Source organism: Rousettus aegyptiacus, unplaced genomic scaffold (assembly GCF_014176215.1).
Source record: "Rousettus aegyptiacus isolate mRouAeg1 unplaced genomic scaffold, mRouAeg1.p scaffold_m13_p_1, whole genome shotgun sequence".
Taxonomy (NCBI): Eukaryota; Metazoa; Chordata; class Mammalia; order Chiroptera; family Pteropodidae; genus Rousettus; species Rousettus aegyptiacus.
The window spans coordinates 33,290,685-33,308,980 of NW_023416284.1; the positions used below are offsets into that span (position 1 = coordinate 33,290,685).

General features: G+C 32.2%; 1 protein-coding gene across 2 annotated transcripts in view; it reads right to left on the reverse strand.

Moving 5' to 3' along the window:
- Window positions 1-18,296, reverse strand: part of FAF1 (Fas associated factor 1) — a 341,571-nt gene that overhangs the window by 150,579 nt on the left and 172,696 nt on the right. For both annotated transcript variants that reach the window (XM_016120258.2, XM_016120257.2), the window contains exon 8: window positions 10,303-10,389. In XM_016120258.2, the coding sequence (XP_015975744.1) occupies window positions 10,303-10,389 (87 nt within the window). The remainder of the gene's footprint in view (window positions 1-10,302; window positions 10,390-18,296) is intronic.

Sequence of the window (18,296 nt, forward strand, 5' to 3'; positions counted from 1 at the left end):
CCATTTTAAGTGTACTTGTTTTGACATATATACTTTTGTAACCACCACCACCCCAATCAAAATGTTAAAAATTTCTATCACTTCCTCAAATTCCTCGGTGTTATTATTTAGTTGTAAGAGACTTCTTTATATAACCTGGATACCAGGCCTTTTGCCAAATATATGTTCTGCAAATATTTTCTCAGGGTTTATGGCTTGTCCTTTCCCTCTTCTTTCTAAGTGATATCTTTTGAAGAGCAAAAGTTGTAAATTGTGATGTAGTCCAAGTTATCAGATTTTTTTCTTTTATTGTGAGAGCTTTAAGTGTCTTAAAAAATTTTTTTCCTGCCCCAATATCTTAAAAGTTTTCTGCTATATTAACTTCTAATAGTTTTACACTTGTAGCATTTACATTTGAGTTTATGATCCATTTTGAGATAATTTTTATGTATGGTATAAGGTAAAGGTTGAAGTTATCCTTATTGATATCCAGTTGTTTCATCACCATTTGTTTTAAAAGAAGACCATCCTTTCTCCATTATGTTATTTTGGTATCATCGTACAAAAACATTTGACAGCATAAACATAGATCTATTTCTAAAAGATCTATTTATCTATTAACCTATATGTCTACTTTTATAAAAATTTCACATTGTCTTGAACACTGTATTATTTTTTGAAATCAGGCAGTCTAAGTCTTCCAACTTTGTCCTTTTATAAAATTGTCTTGGGAATTCTAGGTCCTGCACATTTCCATATAAATTTTAGAGATAACTTGTCAATTTCTACAAAAAAAAAAAGGCTACTGATTTTTTATTGGGATTGCAGTGAAAATTCCAGTTCTAAAATGTTCTTTGGTGCTATGTAGTAACATGATTTTTTTGTAAATTAATCTTGTACCTTGTGACTTTGTTAATTGTACCTGTCACCTTTAGTAGCTTTTTGTTGATTATACTGGATATACAACCAAACTACTAAACATTTTATATGAGAATAAAGACAACTTACATAAATTACAATTATATAAATTAAAAAAACTGTGTAATTTAATTTTGTTTTGGTCAGAGATAATATTCTTCATTTCAATCCTCTAAAATTTATGGTCCAGGTTACGGTCTATCTTGGTGAATGTACCGAGTACGTTTGAAAAAAACTTTTATTATGCTATTGTTGAGTGAAGTATCTATAAAGTATCTGGACAAGTTGGTTGAGAGTGTTGCTCAAATCTTCTGCCTTTATCTGTTCTCCTATAAATTGTTGAGACAGGAATGTGAAATCTCTAAATATAATTGTAGACTTGTTTATTCTTTTGGTCCTGTCAATTTTTACTTCATATATTTTGGAACGTTATTAGGTACATATTTAAGATTATTATGTCTTCTTAATGAGTTGTTCTTTAAATCATTACAAAATGACTTTCTTTTGTCCTGGTAATATTATTTTTCTGTGTCTTGTCTGATGTTAATATGGTCATTACAGTTTTCTTATGTTTAGTTTGCCTGGTAAATATTTTTCCACTCATTTATGTTTACCTTATCATTGCCATATTTAAAGCATGTTTCTTATAGGCAGCATCCAGTTGAGTCTTGCTTTTTAACATTCATTTCAACAACCACTGTCCTTTAATGTGTAGATCATTTATATTTACTGTAATTATCAGTGGTTGGATTTAAACCTACCACTTTGCTATTTGTTTTATATGTATTCCGTATTTGTTCCTTTTTCCTTTTTTTGCCGTACTTTTAAAATTATTTTTAAGTATTCCATTTTATCTCTTTTAATCTTATTAGCTATACATTTGTGTGTGTGTGTGTGTGTGTGTGTGTGTGTGTATGTTTTAGTTGTTGCTCTAAGGTTTATAATATGTATCTTTAATATAACAGACTACCTTATGCCACTCCATGTATAATACAGGCACCCTACAGCAGTATAATTCTACTCTGCCTTTTGTGCTATTGTCACATATTTTACTTCTATATATGTTCAAAACTCCACTTACTTGCTATTTTTCTTCAAACAGTTATCTTTTAAAAAAATTAAAAACATAAGGAAAAATGTTATATTTAATCAATTTTTACATTACTAGCTCTCTTCATACTTCTATAGAGAACCATTGTTATCATTTTCTTTTTGCCTAAATAACTTCTTTCAATATTTCTTGTGCAGGTTTGCTAGCACCAAATTCTCTCAGATTTTGTTTGTTTTGCCTTCAGTTTTGAAAGATTATTTTCACCCAATATAGAATTCTAAGTTTTTATTATTTTTTAACCTTTCAGTACTTTTAAAATATCATTCTGCTGTTTTGTTTGGCTTGCATCATTTCTGATGAGAACTATAGTCTATAATTGTTTCCACGTGTAATATGCATTTTTCTATTCTGTATGCTTTCAAGTTGTTCTCTTAATTACTTATTTTCAGCAATTTGATTATGATACTCCTTAGGATAGAATTCTTTGTGTTTACCTTCCACATAGGGTTCATTGAGCTTCTTGGATCTATAAGTTTCATAGTTTTCATCAAATATGGAAATTATTCAGAAATTATTTCTTCAAAATTCCTTTTTGTTTTTGACCTCCATCTCCCCACCCCTTATCTTTTCTCTTTTTCTAGGACTCCAAGTGCTTGATTTTATCCCAGAAGTCACCGATACTTTGTACATTTACTGTTGACATTTTCCTCTCCAGTTTAGATAGTTTCTATTGCTACATCTTAAAGTTCACTAGTCTTTTCTTTGACAGTTTCTAATCTGATGTTAAGCCTATCCAGAGGAACGTTCATTTCAGATATCATATTGTTTACCTCTAGAAGAATATGTTATTCTATTTTATATATTTATTCTTTCCTCATTGAGTTCATATTTCTCTTTAAATCCTTGAGCATATTCATAACATTCATAATAGCTAAAGTCTCTATCTGCTAGTTTAATTAAATCACATCTATGCCTACTTCTTTTGGTTGATTTCTCTTCTGGTTATGTGTGAGATTTTCCTACTTGATCATATATGCATAGTAACTTTTAATTGGATGCTGGACTCTGTTCTTTTGGGCAGTTACCTGTTAAGCAGCTCTTTCCTTCTGAGAGTTGTTTTTAACCTTTTAAAAGGTCAGTCCTAGAGTAGCCTTTACTCTAGGATGAGTTTACCCACTACACTAAGGTGTAATTCTTCTGGGAGTACTTCTTGAATACCCCATGTATTCACTGAGGTGTCTCTACTATGTCTTGATAGGTACTCACGATTCCTAATTCTACTTGAGCTCTGGGATTTGTTTGCCTTACAGCTCCCAGTTAATTGTTCTTTTTCCTGGCAGTTGTTTTTTTGCCCAGCCTCCTTGCATGCACAGATTGGTATTCAGCTAAAGACTAGGGTGACTCTATGCAGTTTTCCGGAGTTTTTCTTCCTGTTCTGGGATCCAAAAATGACCTCCAAGCAGAATGTCAGACTACAACAAGGCTCATTTATGTCCTTCTTCAGAGTCCTTACTACATATTGCCTAATATCTGACCACAGTTGTTTCACATAGTTAATTCAGTCTTTTAGATGCTTATAGAGGGAATATAATTTCCACTGCAGTTATCCCATTATGGGCAAAAGAAGCAGTCTAAGGAATTGAGATTTTGATAAACTGAAATCAAGATTCACAGCATCAGATCTTAGTGCTTATAAATCTTCTCTTGGGTCTGTTTCACTTCCATGTATTATCCCTCATGCTGACTGAGTAAACATGTCCCTTGAGTGCTTCATCCACCCTCCTGAACTTTTCACTCTCTCTGTTAAGGGTACAGTCCATTTCACAACTTTTCATTCCTTTTAAACTCAAACTGCCTTCTACTACTTTCAAAGTTGTTCTTTCTGTCTGTTTAGTCTTTGCCTGTGTTATTTGTAGAAGACTCTATATGTTGACAAGGGCAATGACCCCTCTGAAGCTACTGAGTCTCACTACCATCAGAAGCAACATTATCTATGACCTTGCCAAATAAAGAAAAAGCCAGTGAAAATGTCCAAAGATTGCCTAAATTCATCTGGCCTAGGACAGGCTAACAAAGTAATTTAAATAGCAGATGACCCTTAAACCATCAAAGAATGCTCTGATTCTGCATGTGTATGCAATATAAAGAAGGCGCTTACTCAAGGGAAAAGGAGCTAATGTTTGTTGACTGCCTACTAAATGCCAGGTATTACACCAGGGATTGACAAACTTTTTCTATAAAGGACCAAACAGTAAATATTTTAGGCTTTGAGGGCCATGTGGTTTTGTTGCAACTAAAAATCTCTGTTGTTACTGGTAGTAAAAGCAGCTGTATACAATACATAAACAAATGAGTATGACTGTGTTCCAATAAAACATTATTTACAAAACCAGATGGTGAGTGAGATGTGGACTGACAGTCATAATTGCCAAACCCTACATTATTTATGTACTTTACATATTAACTAAAACCATATGAAATTGCTAATAATCACTTTGTCCTTAAAAATAGCAATTTCATGTGGTTCAATATATTATGTTAATCAATTTAATCTTCACAATAGACTTTCTAGGATGCTCATTTTGCAGATGAAGAAACTGAAATTCATTAAGTAACATCCAAATAAGGGCAATATGGGATTCGATGAACTTGTATTGGTCTGCTCACTTATTCTCGCTCTCTCTCTCGTACACATACACACTAGTACAAATTAGCTCAGTGTATCTTCTCATTCCTACCTGTTATCTTACTTGCCATTAAAAAATTATTGAGTTTTGATAACTTCATTTAATTAAAAGGAAAATAAACCGATTTCTCAAACAGTGCATCGAGTTACCATGATCATATAAATTCATCGTTTAGTTGTTTATTCTCATACATATAAACTTAGTGGAGTGCTGAACAATTCAAATGAGTGAATGTATAAAACGCTATGTTTGATCCTGCACAGTATACAAAGATGAGAAAAAGTTCTTACTTCCAATTTTCAGAATTTACAAAAGGGAGAAACATAAGTACAGTAGTCCCCTTTATCTGTGACTTTGCTTTCTGTGGTTTCAGTTACCAATAGTGTGAAAATATTAAATGAAAATTCCAGAAATAAACAATTTGTAAGTTTTAAATTGCATGCTGTTCTGAGTAGCAGAATGAAATCTTGTACTGTTCCACTCTGTTCCAACCGGGATGTCAATCATCCCTTTGCCTGGTGTATCCATGCTGTATACGCTACCTGCCTGTTAGTTACTTGGTAGCTTTCCCAGTTATCGGATGACTGTTATGTTATCACAATGCTTGTGTTCAAGTAACTCTTATTTTACTTAACAGTGGCCCCAAAGTGTCAAAGTTAGTGACACTGGAAATTCAAATATGCCAAAGAGAAGCCATAAAGCATTTCCTTTAACTGAAAAGGCATGCATGTATAGGAAAAACCATAGTATATATAGGGTTTGGTACTATCTGCAGTTTCAGACATCCATTGGGATCTTGGAACATGTCCTTTGTGGATAAGAAGGATTACTGTACACAAATTAAAATATAATCAGATGTCTCTTTTTCTGGGAAGCCATTTTTTACCTTTCCCATCTATTAGCAACATTGGAATGAAGGAAAAACAAAATTAAAAAATGAAAATAATTTAAATAGTAGAATAGAAATATAAACTAATTTCTAAGAAGGCTGAAAAAGGTGGCATAAAAAGAGAGATATAGGCAAAATTTCTTAAAGAAAGGTCTTGAAGGAAGGAGATAATTGCAATAGGTATTCTAGATAGAAAGAACAGATTAAATGACAGAGTGAGAGAGCACCGAATATATTTGAGAAACAGAAAAATGAGCTTTTAGCTAAACTGGAATTCGTATGGTATCACATTCATTTATTCAAGAAATATTTATTGAGAATTTACTTTTGACCTGTACAGGAAAATAAACCTAGAAGGAAAGTTTCAGACCAAAGAATAACGGATTTTAAATGCCAGCATAAAAATTTGTACATAATCAGCAAGTATTGGGTTGTCAGGAAGATGAGTAAGCAAGGCTGAACATCATTCATTCTGCACTTCAGAAATATTTACCTTGCAGCAATAGATGTAATGATTACAGTGGAGGCTTATGAGTTTACTTAATAGGTAACAACAGTGTGATAAGTATGTTGTAATTGTGAGAGTCTGTATCTCCACAGTAGCTCCTGTAAATTGGAGGGCAGGGATCTGGTACCTGGGAAATGTCCATAATTTGACACCCGCCCAACACAATGTATGGGGTACAAGTTATAGAAGAAAATGGCCCCCATCTGAAGGGTCAAAGTAAATAACATTCTCTCATTCACAAAATCTTTTTTATTTTTATTTTTTTTTAAAAAAAGGAAGGTGGGGTGTGTGTGGTTTTATTTTTATTTTACGAAAATGACACAGTATGATAATTCTGCTTAGAAATAATCTCATTTTCATTGTGAAAGTATTTAAGAAGTAGCTTTCTCACTCTTAACACATGCCTAAGGACCTATGATTCTAAAATTCCTAATTTCTCAAATCCTGAATTAACCTTCCTTAGCCAATGATAAAATCACAGAAGATCATTAGTAACCTCAAAAGAAAAAAAAGGCACAAAACAAAAAAAGTATTAAAAAACTAGAGGATGTTTCCTTCCTAATGTAAGCATTATTAAAACTTGGAGTTTTATAAACCACATATATTCAAATTTTTTGCATTATAGTAAGGCATCCAGACATAATTCACTCTGTTAAAATCATTTTTACTCTCTGGAAACCAAGAGCGTCCTTGTTAAAGTGTAAAATGAGATTTTTGCCGACTTGCAACTCCTTGTTCTCACAGCTGAACTGTCACAGCATGAAAACATTCCCCTACTGGTGAAGCTTTAGATACCTATTTCCCTGGTGAAAGAGTGCAAAAGGAACTGAAAGAGTTAGTGACAATTCATACAGTATCCCATACCCCATTAGAGTATGACTACAAGCAAAGAAAATATTTTAACTCTGAAGCGAGATGGGACAACAATGTTTTAAATGATTGTTGACTTCACTGAGTAGTGCTGAAAATGTCAAAAGATTGTAGTCTATCAGGTTCATAAGAGACTCAAGATTATACAAGAATCTAATTAGAAGAAGTCTATTTCTTTGTCCTGTTTGCTAAGTCAAAGGTTAATGAGAAATACACTGAAGAAAACATCTCCTGTGTGACGGCGAAGTAATTTCTCATGAACATAAAAACATAAATGAAAAAGTATTTTAATCCTTTTCTTCATTAACTTCTTTTTAAAAATAGCTTTACTACAGTATAATTGACATGCCATAAAACTCACTCATTTTTAAAGCGTTCAATTCAATAATTTTTAGTAAATTTACAATTGTACAACTATCACTACAACCTAATTTTAGAACATTTCCATCATTTCAAATCCATTAACTTCTTAATCTAAGATATTTCCATAAACTCATGGAAGCCACTGGTATCTAAAGCTGCTATATATTCAAAGCCACACGAATCTCTGAAACCAAGCAGGAAAGGGCAAACTAACCTTGCTTTAACGACCTTTATAACCAATTCTCTACTCTGGCACTGGGAAGAAAATGTTCAGGTGCTTTCTCTGAAAGTTAAACCATTCTATGTATTAAGTTATGGCACACTGTCTTAGAAAGAAATTAATTATATTTTTGTTGGTAACACATTTCAGGCTGTTTACACAGCTGACATTTCTCAGCTGTGCCCAATTCATGCCCTAAGCTGTGAGGACGATCTTGTTTTGTAGCAGATGCCTCCACTTGAATGATTTAAATAAGTATAAAAACACTATTTTCTGCAACAATATAGATTAGAAGCACCAGCTTTATGAGTTTTTATAGTCCTAATGAAAGAACAGTTCCATGACATTTCTTTGGCTAGGATCTCCTTAGAAGACACAGTTATAAGCCATTTTTGCCAAAACTCAAGCACTGGAGCTAGTGGATCGATCTGCTACGGCACCAGTCAAAAGCAGCCTGGCCCTAAACATCTTTGTTGTATCAAATCATGCAGCTCAAGGCAACATCCTGCCAATGTGGCAACATTTGCTCTGGGGAGATGTGGGCAGGCATCATTTCACAGGTTCTGGGACAAGGTGCAAATATGAATAATGAGGCAAAAAGAATCAAGCCTCTTACTGGAGATTGTCTCTTGTGTTTGCTGTGACTTAGATGCAGCACCAGGTAGCATTATAATCTTGGATATGGTGAGTTTTAGCTGCTTTCCTATTTTCCTACAGTGATGAAATTGCACTAGAACTCTTGGTAAAAATCTAAATGTTTTAACAGTTATTTAAACACGGGCCTCATAAAAGACTGTGTCAACTCAATTCAATGATTTAAAACCTAAAATGTATAAGGCCCTATGCTATAGAAGAATTTATCATATTTCACTAAATTTGTCTATCATTCTTGGAACTTGCATCTGATAAGCCTATTTTAGCCTGGCTTCTACAAGTGTAGGATCCAAGAGCAGTTGGCTTTTCCAAATGTGAAGTGCTGTATTTCTGGACTTTATTACCTGATATTCTTGTTTTAAACCAGACAATTACTTTTGTTTTCAACATTTTATTATAGAAATTTTCAGACATATACAAAAGTTGAGAGAATAGTATATAAACCCAAACTACATATTACTCAGCTTCAACAATGATCAACAGATAGATAACTTGAATTTATGTTTATATTTCCCTAGCTCCCAACCCCATAGATTATTTTGAAGCAAATCTCAGGTACCACTTCATTTACTTAAACCAGCCAATTTTTGCCTGTGATCCTTTTCTGAGTTACGTTAATATTAATTATTAATCTGACTCTCATTTATTGTCTACTTTGTGCTGGATACTACTGTGTAAACATATTATTGTTAATCCTCATAACAATGCTGCAAATTAGTGAGGTAACTGAAGCTCAGAGAACTTAAGTGGCATGCTCAGATTTTATTTTCTTCTATTAATGCTATTATTTCTTGTAGGAGGTTACTAGACAATACTAAAAACATTTCTAATTTATGTCTTCTCAGGAAACAGGCTATCATTTATGAAAATTACTATTTTATTTTTGTAAAATTAAATGTAGGACATTTTCTGTCAAATTTCTCACTCCAATAGGGGGAAAGAAAAACAAACTAAAACTAACCACCACATGGCCTTCCCCTTTGCCACGGATAATCAGTCAGCAATTTTAATGATATACTATAATATTAATGTTAAAATCGGTTGTTTAGAAATAAATGTTAAGTGCCTATACAAAACAATATTTTTCTGGAGAGGTTCACTTTAAACAAAAGTTTAGCTATTTTCTGATTAAAGTTTCACGATCCACAAAGCACTTCTCAAAGGTACAGTGTTTAGATTGTGGAATAACTGGACTCAAGTGGCATCTACATAAACAAAATGTTTAGAAATGTTTCTGTCTTCCATAAAGAATTCCTTCATATTAAAATATATCACAGCAGTGTTCAGAAAGGGGTAGTAATTATTATCCAGATAGAAATATAATATTTACTAGAAAATACAAAAAAGATTATTCAATCATTATTTGTGTATTTATTATTACAAGATATTTACGAAGTCTCAATTTTTTAGCCTTCTTTAAGAATTAGACTTAACTTCAGAATCCTTGAAATATTCCAATTTTTACTTAAAAAAACAAATGAGTATCTGGTTATAACAACCAAGATGATAGGTGAAAGTGGCCAAATGTAATTTCAGTTGACCTCCTTAAATGATAAAATTTACTCTCTCAGAAAACAATAATGACTTAGAAACAGGGTAGAGATAGTAAAGGTTTTAAAATTTATAATAGGAAAATCATGATAAGTCAATATAATAGGTAAATGACAATCTTTTCTTCCAATTTTTATGGTAGTAAAAATTATGGGTATATTTAAGAATAGAGTGCTATTAATATTAACTGTAAAAATTAACTAGTTTTTAAAGTACTAGTCTATTATGTGAAATGTAATTTTAAAATTAAATATGTAATGATTAGTTGATTTTAGCATATCTGTAATTTAGGAAAAATACTTTTGTGTTTGGGACATTTCACCTGAAATGTCTGAATATATTTGTTTCATTAAGGAAAAACTTAAGTCAAATCAAGCAGCATTAAGTTTCTTACATTGATATTGTAATATCAACAGAATGCTAATCTGCTTAGCTTATGATATCTGTTCTTCAAGTGAACTCAAATTATTGTAACTCCTTATTTTCACATAATTTGCCTTTTTTCAATGCAGCCTTCGAAGCATTAGTTTCTGCTTATTATCACAGGCAGTTAGACTGAAAGTGGCAAAAGAGAGAGGAGGATATAACACTGTTAGGTTAAATGTCACTTACTGAATCATCTGTGGCAGAAGTGGGCCAGCCCTCCCATAACTGATGGCGAACAGGGATACTCGTAAGGTCATACACATTTCTTTTTACCTATAAAAAGAGACAGTGCGATTTAAATAGGTTACCATATGACTTAGGATAGGTGCCAGTCAATCTATTTGGTATACACTGTACTTCCTCTGTTTTCTTCTAGATTTAAAACAAGAATCTGAAACTAGGAAAGCACAAGTGAGAAAAATTTTGTAAAAAAATAAACCAAATTTAAAAGCAGATTCTCAATGAAGGCTAGATGAAATAATAGTTCAAAAAACATCACCCCCCTCTGCTGATTGTTTTTAAATATTTCTAGATGGCTTCAAGTTTCTTTTCAGTTAACTTCAGGTACATAGTAAGCCTAGAACAGACTATAATTATAAATTTTCATAATCTAATTTTTAAAATGACTCAGGATGTACAATAGTTCAAACAAAGATGTATTTCAAATTTCTAGGTAGGAGAGAGTTGTGTAGTTTTTTTTGTGTGTGTGTAGAGGGGGCAGGAGTAAACAAGAGGTTATCTTTATTGTTTGATGTAAGCTTCAAAAATATAAAAACTTATTAATAAAGCAACACAGATTATTTATTTGAAATCATCCCAAATTAAAAACTATTATAACAGAATATTTAACAGAGAGCTATCCATTAATATGCTATTTAGGCCCTTCTTGAAAAGAAAATACAGTAATAATACCTTTTATTTTAAATACTGTTAAAGATGAAAACCTATTGTTCTCAATATGCAATAGTTATACCTTTCACTTTAAAAAAGTGGGGATAAGTAATTTATCAGAATAAAGTCTTGGAAGGTTAAACTCTATATTATCCAGTAATTAAGAAGTATCATATCTTTCTTCGGTTTAAAATAGGTTATAAAAATTCTATTTCATTTTGTATTTAAAAAGAAAATAAATTATAAAACTGTAAGAATGGAGAGATTATCTAAACTCCTCGGGTTAGTTATGGGATGACCCTACTGTAACAAATGAAGCTAGTATTGTTTGTTGCACATAATATGTTCAATAACAAGACTTCAATATGTAAAACAAGCAGTATTCATTCACACTCTTAAAACGTAGAAGTCTAAAGTATCAAGTTGTCCAATTACAGCACTTTGTATCACATTACTGTTTATTATACATAAACACATCTAAGTTACCTTTCCAGTGAAACAGAGATATATATTCCCTGGAGAAAGGAAAAAACCAAAACACAACACGGAATTCAATCTATTTTTATCTCTAATGTACACCTGTGAAAAAGACTTAGTAAATGAGAACTGAGAAGCTTGGAGGCGTGGCTTGATCCCCACTCAATTCAAACAAACAGCTTTTCTTCAGAGGTTCTTAGCAATGGCCAGTCTCCCATGCAGTATTTTGTTTATGGTCAGTCACACCAAGTTTGAAAATTTTCATTAGTCGTTATCAACACAATTTAACCAAATGTAACTGGGCTTACCTCTGACCACTTCCACTAGCTAAGACTATTTTGCCATGCTTAAACATTAGTGCTTTTAAGGAGGAAGGTGTTCCATAAACTCAAAGCATCATATTAATAAAAGAAAGGGAAAAGAAAGAAGAGGGGAATATGAGAAGACTTTGGGCCTCAAGGCCAAAAACATTCCTTTCTTAAAGTTATTTTTCTATTATGTTGTCTAGATATACCAAGCTTCATCAGCTATTTTTAAAGAAAAAAAAAAGGGCAGGACAAATATTTGTATTTGTTTGGAAAGGTTGCAGCAAGGCTATCCCAGCATTGGAGAGTATACACAAATACTATGAGCTGAGTATACAAACAAGTAACTTTGGATTGGGATTCTTTAAATTCCACCTTAATTCCAAAACACAACAATATGGTATTATGAAATAAACAGTATTTTTCTTCTTTCATTAACTCATCTGTAACTGCACTGAATTGAATAACATTCCTTTGCTATTCTAAGCCTGAAAAGCATGTTCTGGCTATAGTGTTATGTTGGTATAAAGCACAATGCCAGACTGATGTGCTGAACAAAAGTGATCAAAGTTAGAGTAATGTTAGCCATTGCACAAGTATTTGGCTTCATTGTTCTCCCCAGAATGACATGTGTTAAGCAACTTGTCATAGAATAAACTGGTTAATGCAGACAGAACTTGGCTGAGAGGGTACAAAGTAAAGCATATTAGGCTAATGATTGATTGTTCTAATGGAAAAGATAAATTCACAGAGATTCTGAGATTAAATCAAGAGTCTTGTGTTAAACCACAATCACTGAACAACTTAAGTGAAAACAAATTAGTCTTTCAAAAATAATTCCACACTTATCAGTATTATAACCATAGGCAGGTTTTAATATTATATGGAAGAAACATAAATGATAAGATAGCAAATGTAGAAAATGGGTGATGGTTTTACTAATGGAGATATAAAAATTCCATTATCTTTACTGATGGTTTTCTTTCATTAAAATTTTAGGTTGTAATTCTGCAGGGAAGGAAAAAATATGAAATGTGCAAAAGTAAAAATTGTTCTTTTAAAATATTAAGATAGCCTGAGTGACAAAATACAGCTGCGTATAATAAAATGATGCAGATGATTAAGGTCATCATGAATCAAACGAAGGACACAGTTCTCTCAGACAAGGAAGGAGACAGAGAGAGGGAGGAAGAAGGGAGAGAGAAGGACTAAAAAGGGGAGGAGAGAAAGAGGGGGAGGAGAAGAGAAGAGGGAAGGGGAGAGATTGAGAGATCAACTGATTGATCTGGGAGATTTGCGAGCACTTGAGAGAGGCAGAAAAGAACACACACAGCCTGGGTAGCTGTAGCTGGCATGCCCAGCTGCCATTATTGTGCTACTTCTGATGGAATTTAATCTTTAGAGATTTGTGTTAAATTCCAGTTAAAGATAAGTGGCACTTCACAGGGTAACATTTCCTGAGGGCCTTTTTGTCTTACACATTTTCTTTGATCAGCATTGGCTCAAGATCATGCTGAACCTTCATAATCTTTTCAATTCTTGTTGTGTATTAAGCTCTAAATCTATGAGATTTCAGGCTGCTAAACTATGCAAATGTTTCAATTAGTTATGAAGAAATTTAATAAATGCTTTGATTACCAGCTGAACATCAAAATTATGTTACAAACTATACTGTATTTGGATCAAGTATTCTAAAATGACAACAGATTTTCCAGTTTTCTAGATTTTCTAAAAGGAGAATTTCATTTCTTCCCCATTGCTTCAGATAAGACAGTTGTTTGAGACTAAGAAAAAATGTAAATGAGATTAATTTGAAATGATACAGAATATAGCACTGATTATTATGTTTTTCATATTTAATAAACATCTATATACTAAAATTAATGTAAAATACTAAGCAATGATCTCCACTTTGAACTTTGTATTTCCTCATTATGGAAATTTCAGTGATAAAGCACTGGGAAAAAGATCATTTTATTATGACCTGCTCAATATGAAATCATATATTCATTTCTCACAAAATTTTCTTTGAGTTCCATGGATTTTCAAACAATTTTTGTTTTAGTTAAAATTTTATCAGCATGTTTAACAAAAATATTCTTACGAAGTTACTCTGCTAAACTACATTTTGAGGCTCAGATTTATCCTCTCATGAGTTGTGTAAATTGAAAAACAAAAACTTAGTAGATAACTTTGTCATCTATAATAAGACCATTTCTTGTGAGCTAAATGTTGGTCAAACTGTTAAAAGAAACATTTCAGGGAATTTTAAATCTCATTCAGGAATAATACCTATTATCCAAGTGAAACAGTTTTCGAAAATAGAAAGAAAAGTCATAAAGTTTAAGGTGTTGTGGCCTAAAGAGAGGCAGAGAACAAGATTTCCAGTCTTAAATTTTCCCCAGCTGTTACTGTGGGCCAGCTGGTAGAACCTCTCTGAGACTTAGTTTACTCAATATTAGAAGAGAATAAAACAAGATCACTTCCTAGTTTCAAAGCTCTAAAATTCCGTGGTTTGATGAAAATACTGGAGATCTAATCCTAGGTACAGGAAGAGCAAAATATACCTAAGACAAGTAAAGTAATAAAGGAATGTTTCAACCATTAAGCCTAGAAAAAGGAAGAAAAATTGGAAAGAGTTAATAAATACAAGACATTAAAAAGGAAAAATGTGAATAATTTCAGGTAAGGAATATAGGGAAAATAAACATTTAAGATCTTTTTTTTTTATTGGATGAAGAAAAGTCATTGGTTTTGCTTGTATTACACTAAAAAGTCTAGATTTTTATAAAAGACTAAATAATATTTTCCCCTTATGAGATCTCATCTGAAAATAAAACCTGTCATACTGGTTTCCCAAATAACTGTTCCATCGACCAAATATTATCAGTGAGGCTATGGTTTGACAGACTACTAGTAGCTAAGTGATACAGTTATAAAGTTCTATTAATTTATTTCAACATCTTTAAAATTTTGTAGTTAGATCCTTGATTCTTTACTTATCAAATATTTCAATATAGCAAAAAAATAAAAAATATTTCATTGCCATGGGCTTGCAACAGCTATCACCCTGGTTTCTAGATTTTCTGAATTAAGACTACTATTGCAAATTATAACCCTTACAAAAAGCATCCTGAACCTACAGACATCTATCTCATTCTCTCTTCAACCTCAGAAGAAAAAGACTTTTGGTCCTATTAGAACCTGAACTTATTCAAATTTTAAATATATCAAACTTCAAACTCCAAGTACTTCCTACTATCAAATGATGCTCTGGTTAAAAGTGTGCTAAATAATAATTGACCTGAACATATAAGTATTTGCATGTGTGTTTATATACATATTTAAATCAAAATAAGGCACCCAGACTAGGCTTAGTTCCAGTTTCCTAGCAATCACTGATGCTCTGAAAGGCTTATAGTTAAGAAACCAATCACTTCTGATCCAGACTAGGGTTTGAACACACACTTCATACCCAAGACTTTTCTTTTTCTTCTACTTTTTTTTTAAACATATTATATACTCATTGCAGTAGCACATGAATTTGTTTTACTAAGATGCAAGTTAAAACTCTCCTAAAAATCCTTCCTGAACAAAAACACTTGAAACCGGATGGTGCAAAGGGAATGAGAAGGTGGCATCAGTAATCAAATGTTAATTAGCAAGCTTTTTTCCTCTCTTCCCTCAGGGCTGGCCTGTGTTGGAGAATTCAAATCAGAAATCAATGCTCCAAGTGTTTAACTATTACTTCTTCTCATTAACCATTTAAAAGACTCGGCAATTCTCTCCTCATAAAAACAGTAACTTGAGACATTTCTTTTTCTCAAATACCATCTTTCCAGAAAACAATGAAGATGTTGTTTGAAATAAACTATAAAACTAAAGTTGCTTTCAATCAGGCTTTGAACTGACTGTATTCTGCTGTTTTAAAAACATCTTTTGGCTCCAACTGAATTCTTCATTCCAACAACTGTAACTAAGTTTTGCTTTGTATACTATACTTGAAAAACTTACTACACCCCTTGTCTGTAAATAAATTTGACAATTAGCATCTTAAGAGATCATTCGGATGATGATAAAACTGATCAAATACAAAAACTGGTTTAAATGCACATAGTTGGAAATGGATTTTAGCCATCCTGAAAAACTACCAAGGATAAGATTTAACACTTTCATTAGAAATATGGTTGTATTCATAATTCTATCCTAAAAGTTTGGTGTGGGTGAAAATGACACAAAAATTGCAAAGTTGGATATTTAAAGTGATTAAATTAACAATCGTAAATTTATTAAAATGAAATCATATCTTTAAAGGTTAATCCTGACTTTTAAAAAGAATTCCTAAAGTGTTAAGAAAATGTTTATAGATAAGTGAGGCTGAGTATATTTCACAAACAGTCAAGATGCCAGGATATCAAAATGTGGGGGACCCATCCAGACCTAGTGTATTGGAAATTCTGGGGCCCAGCAGTCTGTGTGTTAACAAGCCCTCTGGGTAATTCTCACCAAACCAAGTTTAAGAAGCAGTTTCAGCCTCTAATTCACAAATTAGAGGCTCTCCCAGATAGCCATGCCTCTCTAGTTTACTGATTCTAAAGTTCTGAGAACTCTTGCCTAAAGTGGCCAGTCTTTTTTGAGAATGAATATGATTAATAATCATTTGTTACAATTCTAGAGATGCTATAATTTTGTCTGGATGAAAAAATGGTCATTTTTAGTCTAAAAAATTTATGAGAGAAGGTGCTACCTCTTCACTATAGACTACATAGCACCGAAATAATGGCTAATAATTGATACATAATAATCTTCATCACTGAAAATCTGTGTTCATCTTCAGTTTTTCTGCCTTAAGCTTAACTACTTTCTGGCTATAATATATATTTGGATATTGCAGAAAAACTTCAAATCTCCAAAAAAATGATTATCACATTAAATAAACTTGGAAGATAACTGTACACATCAGCGGAATTGAAGAAATGCCTCTAAACACCAGAGAACTATGTTTGAAGCAAACGAAAGATGAAACAGCTTTTATTGTTATTGATTTTGTCTCTCTCTCGCAAGCTGGCTGGAATAAGACCCAAAGGAAAAACAGTGTAAGGTTAACCTCCTATCAGTCAGTCAAACCTTGTCCTCAAGGGCAATATTTCCTCTCTATACTTTATAGAAACAGTGAGAGAGCTAAGTTTTCCAAACTATTTAATGACTTAATAGATACAAATTTTTTTATTGCCTGCAATGAATAAAACATCAGTCACTCAATAAATGCTCTTAAAAATTCCCCTTTTCAAAATCAAGTAAATAAATCATTTTATAAGACTTTGCAGAAAGGAAAACACCAATTAAGTCAAAAGTCAATCCTAGAAATAACGAGAATCATTATAAGAACATTTTTACAAGTTTTACTTTAACCTGAAACCATTTTATAAAGTTCAATTTTATGTACTACTTCAAAGATTGGCTACATAAACCAATAAACACTTGTACACCAGAAATGTCTTAATTTTTAAGGCTGAATTTTAGCAGACAATTTGATATAATATAGTAGCAATGTACAAGTTAGTCTTAGACATAATTATACATGTAAACCAAACATTTAGCTATAAGGATATTCATTGCAGCCCTGTTTATCATCACATACACACACACACACACACACACACACACACACACAACTGGCATAAGCTTAATATCCGATAACAGGATAGTTCAATAAATAAATGAAATACTATGCAGCCATTAATTTAATGATGTAGAACCAGGATCAGCAAAGCACAGCCCAAAGAACAAATCCAAGTGTGCTGTTTGCTTTTATAAATAATGTTGTATTGAAACACCACCACTTCAATTTATTTATATACTGTCTGTGGCTGCACTACCATGATGGTATAGTTAGTAGATGCAACAGAATCTGTATGACCTCCAAAGCTTGAAATATTCATTATCTAGCCTTTAAAGAAAAAGTTTGCTGTCCCCCATGTATGTTATTTTAATGTTACTTAATAACATTAAAGGTTGTTACACATTAAAAAAAAACTAGATTACAAAATTATATACCTTTCTGCTTACTTTATATGTATACATATATATAAAATATGTACATATGTATGTATACTATATGTTATGCACAGAAAAAAGACATATGAAAATATTAAAATTTCCCTCTGTATTATGGGATTATGACTCATTTTTATTTTCTGTATATCTATCATTTCTAAATTTCTATTACTTCTATAAAAAGAAATTAAACAAACCTTTTTCATTTTTTTATTCAAAGTAAATATATACACTTGGAGTCAGAACAACCAGGTTTTCATTTTAGTTATGCCACTAATTATCTGAGTGACCCTGAGCAAAGGAAATAAGAAGGATAGAGAAAGGCAATTGAACATTTATTAAGCAACTTCTATAAGCCAAGAACTAGGTTTTATGTTAACGTATGATCCTTATAATACATTTTACATGTATTATCTTCATTTTGCAGATGAAGGAACTGAGGCTCGGAGA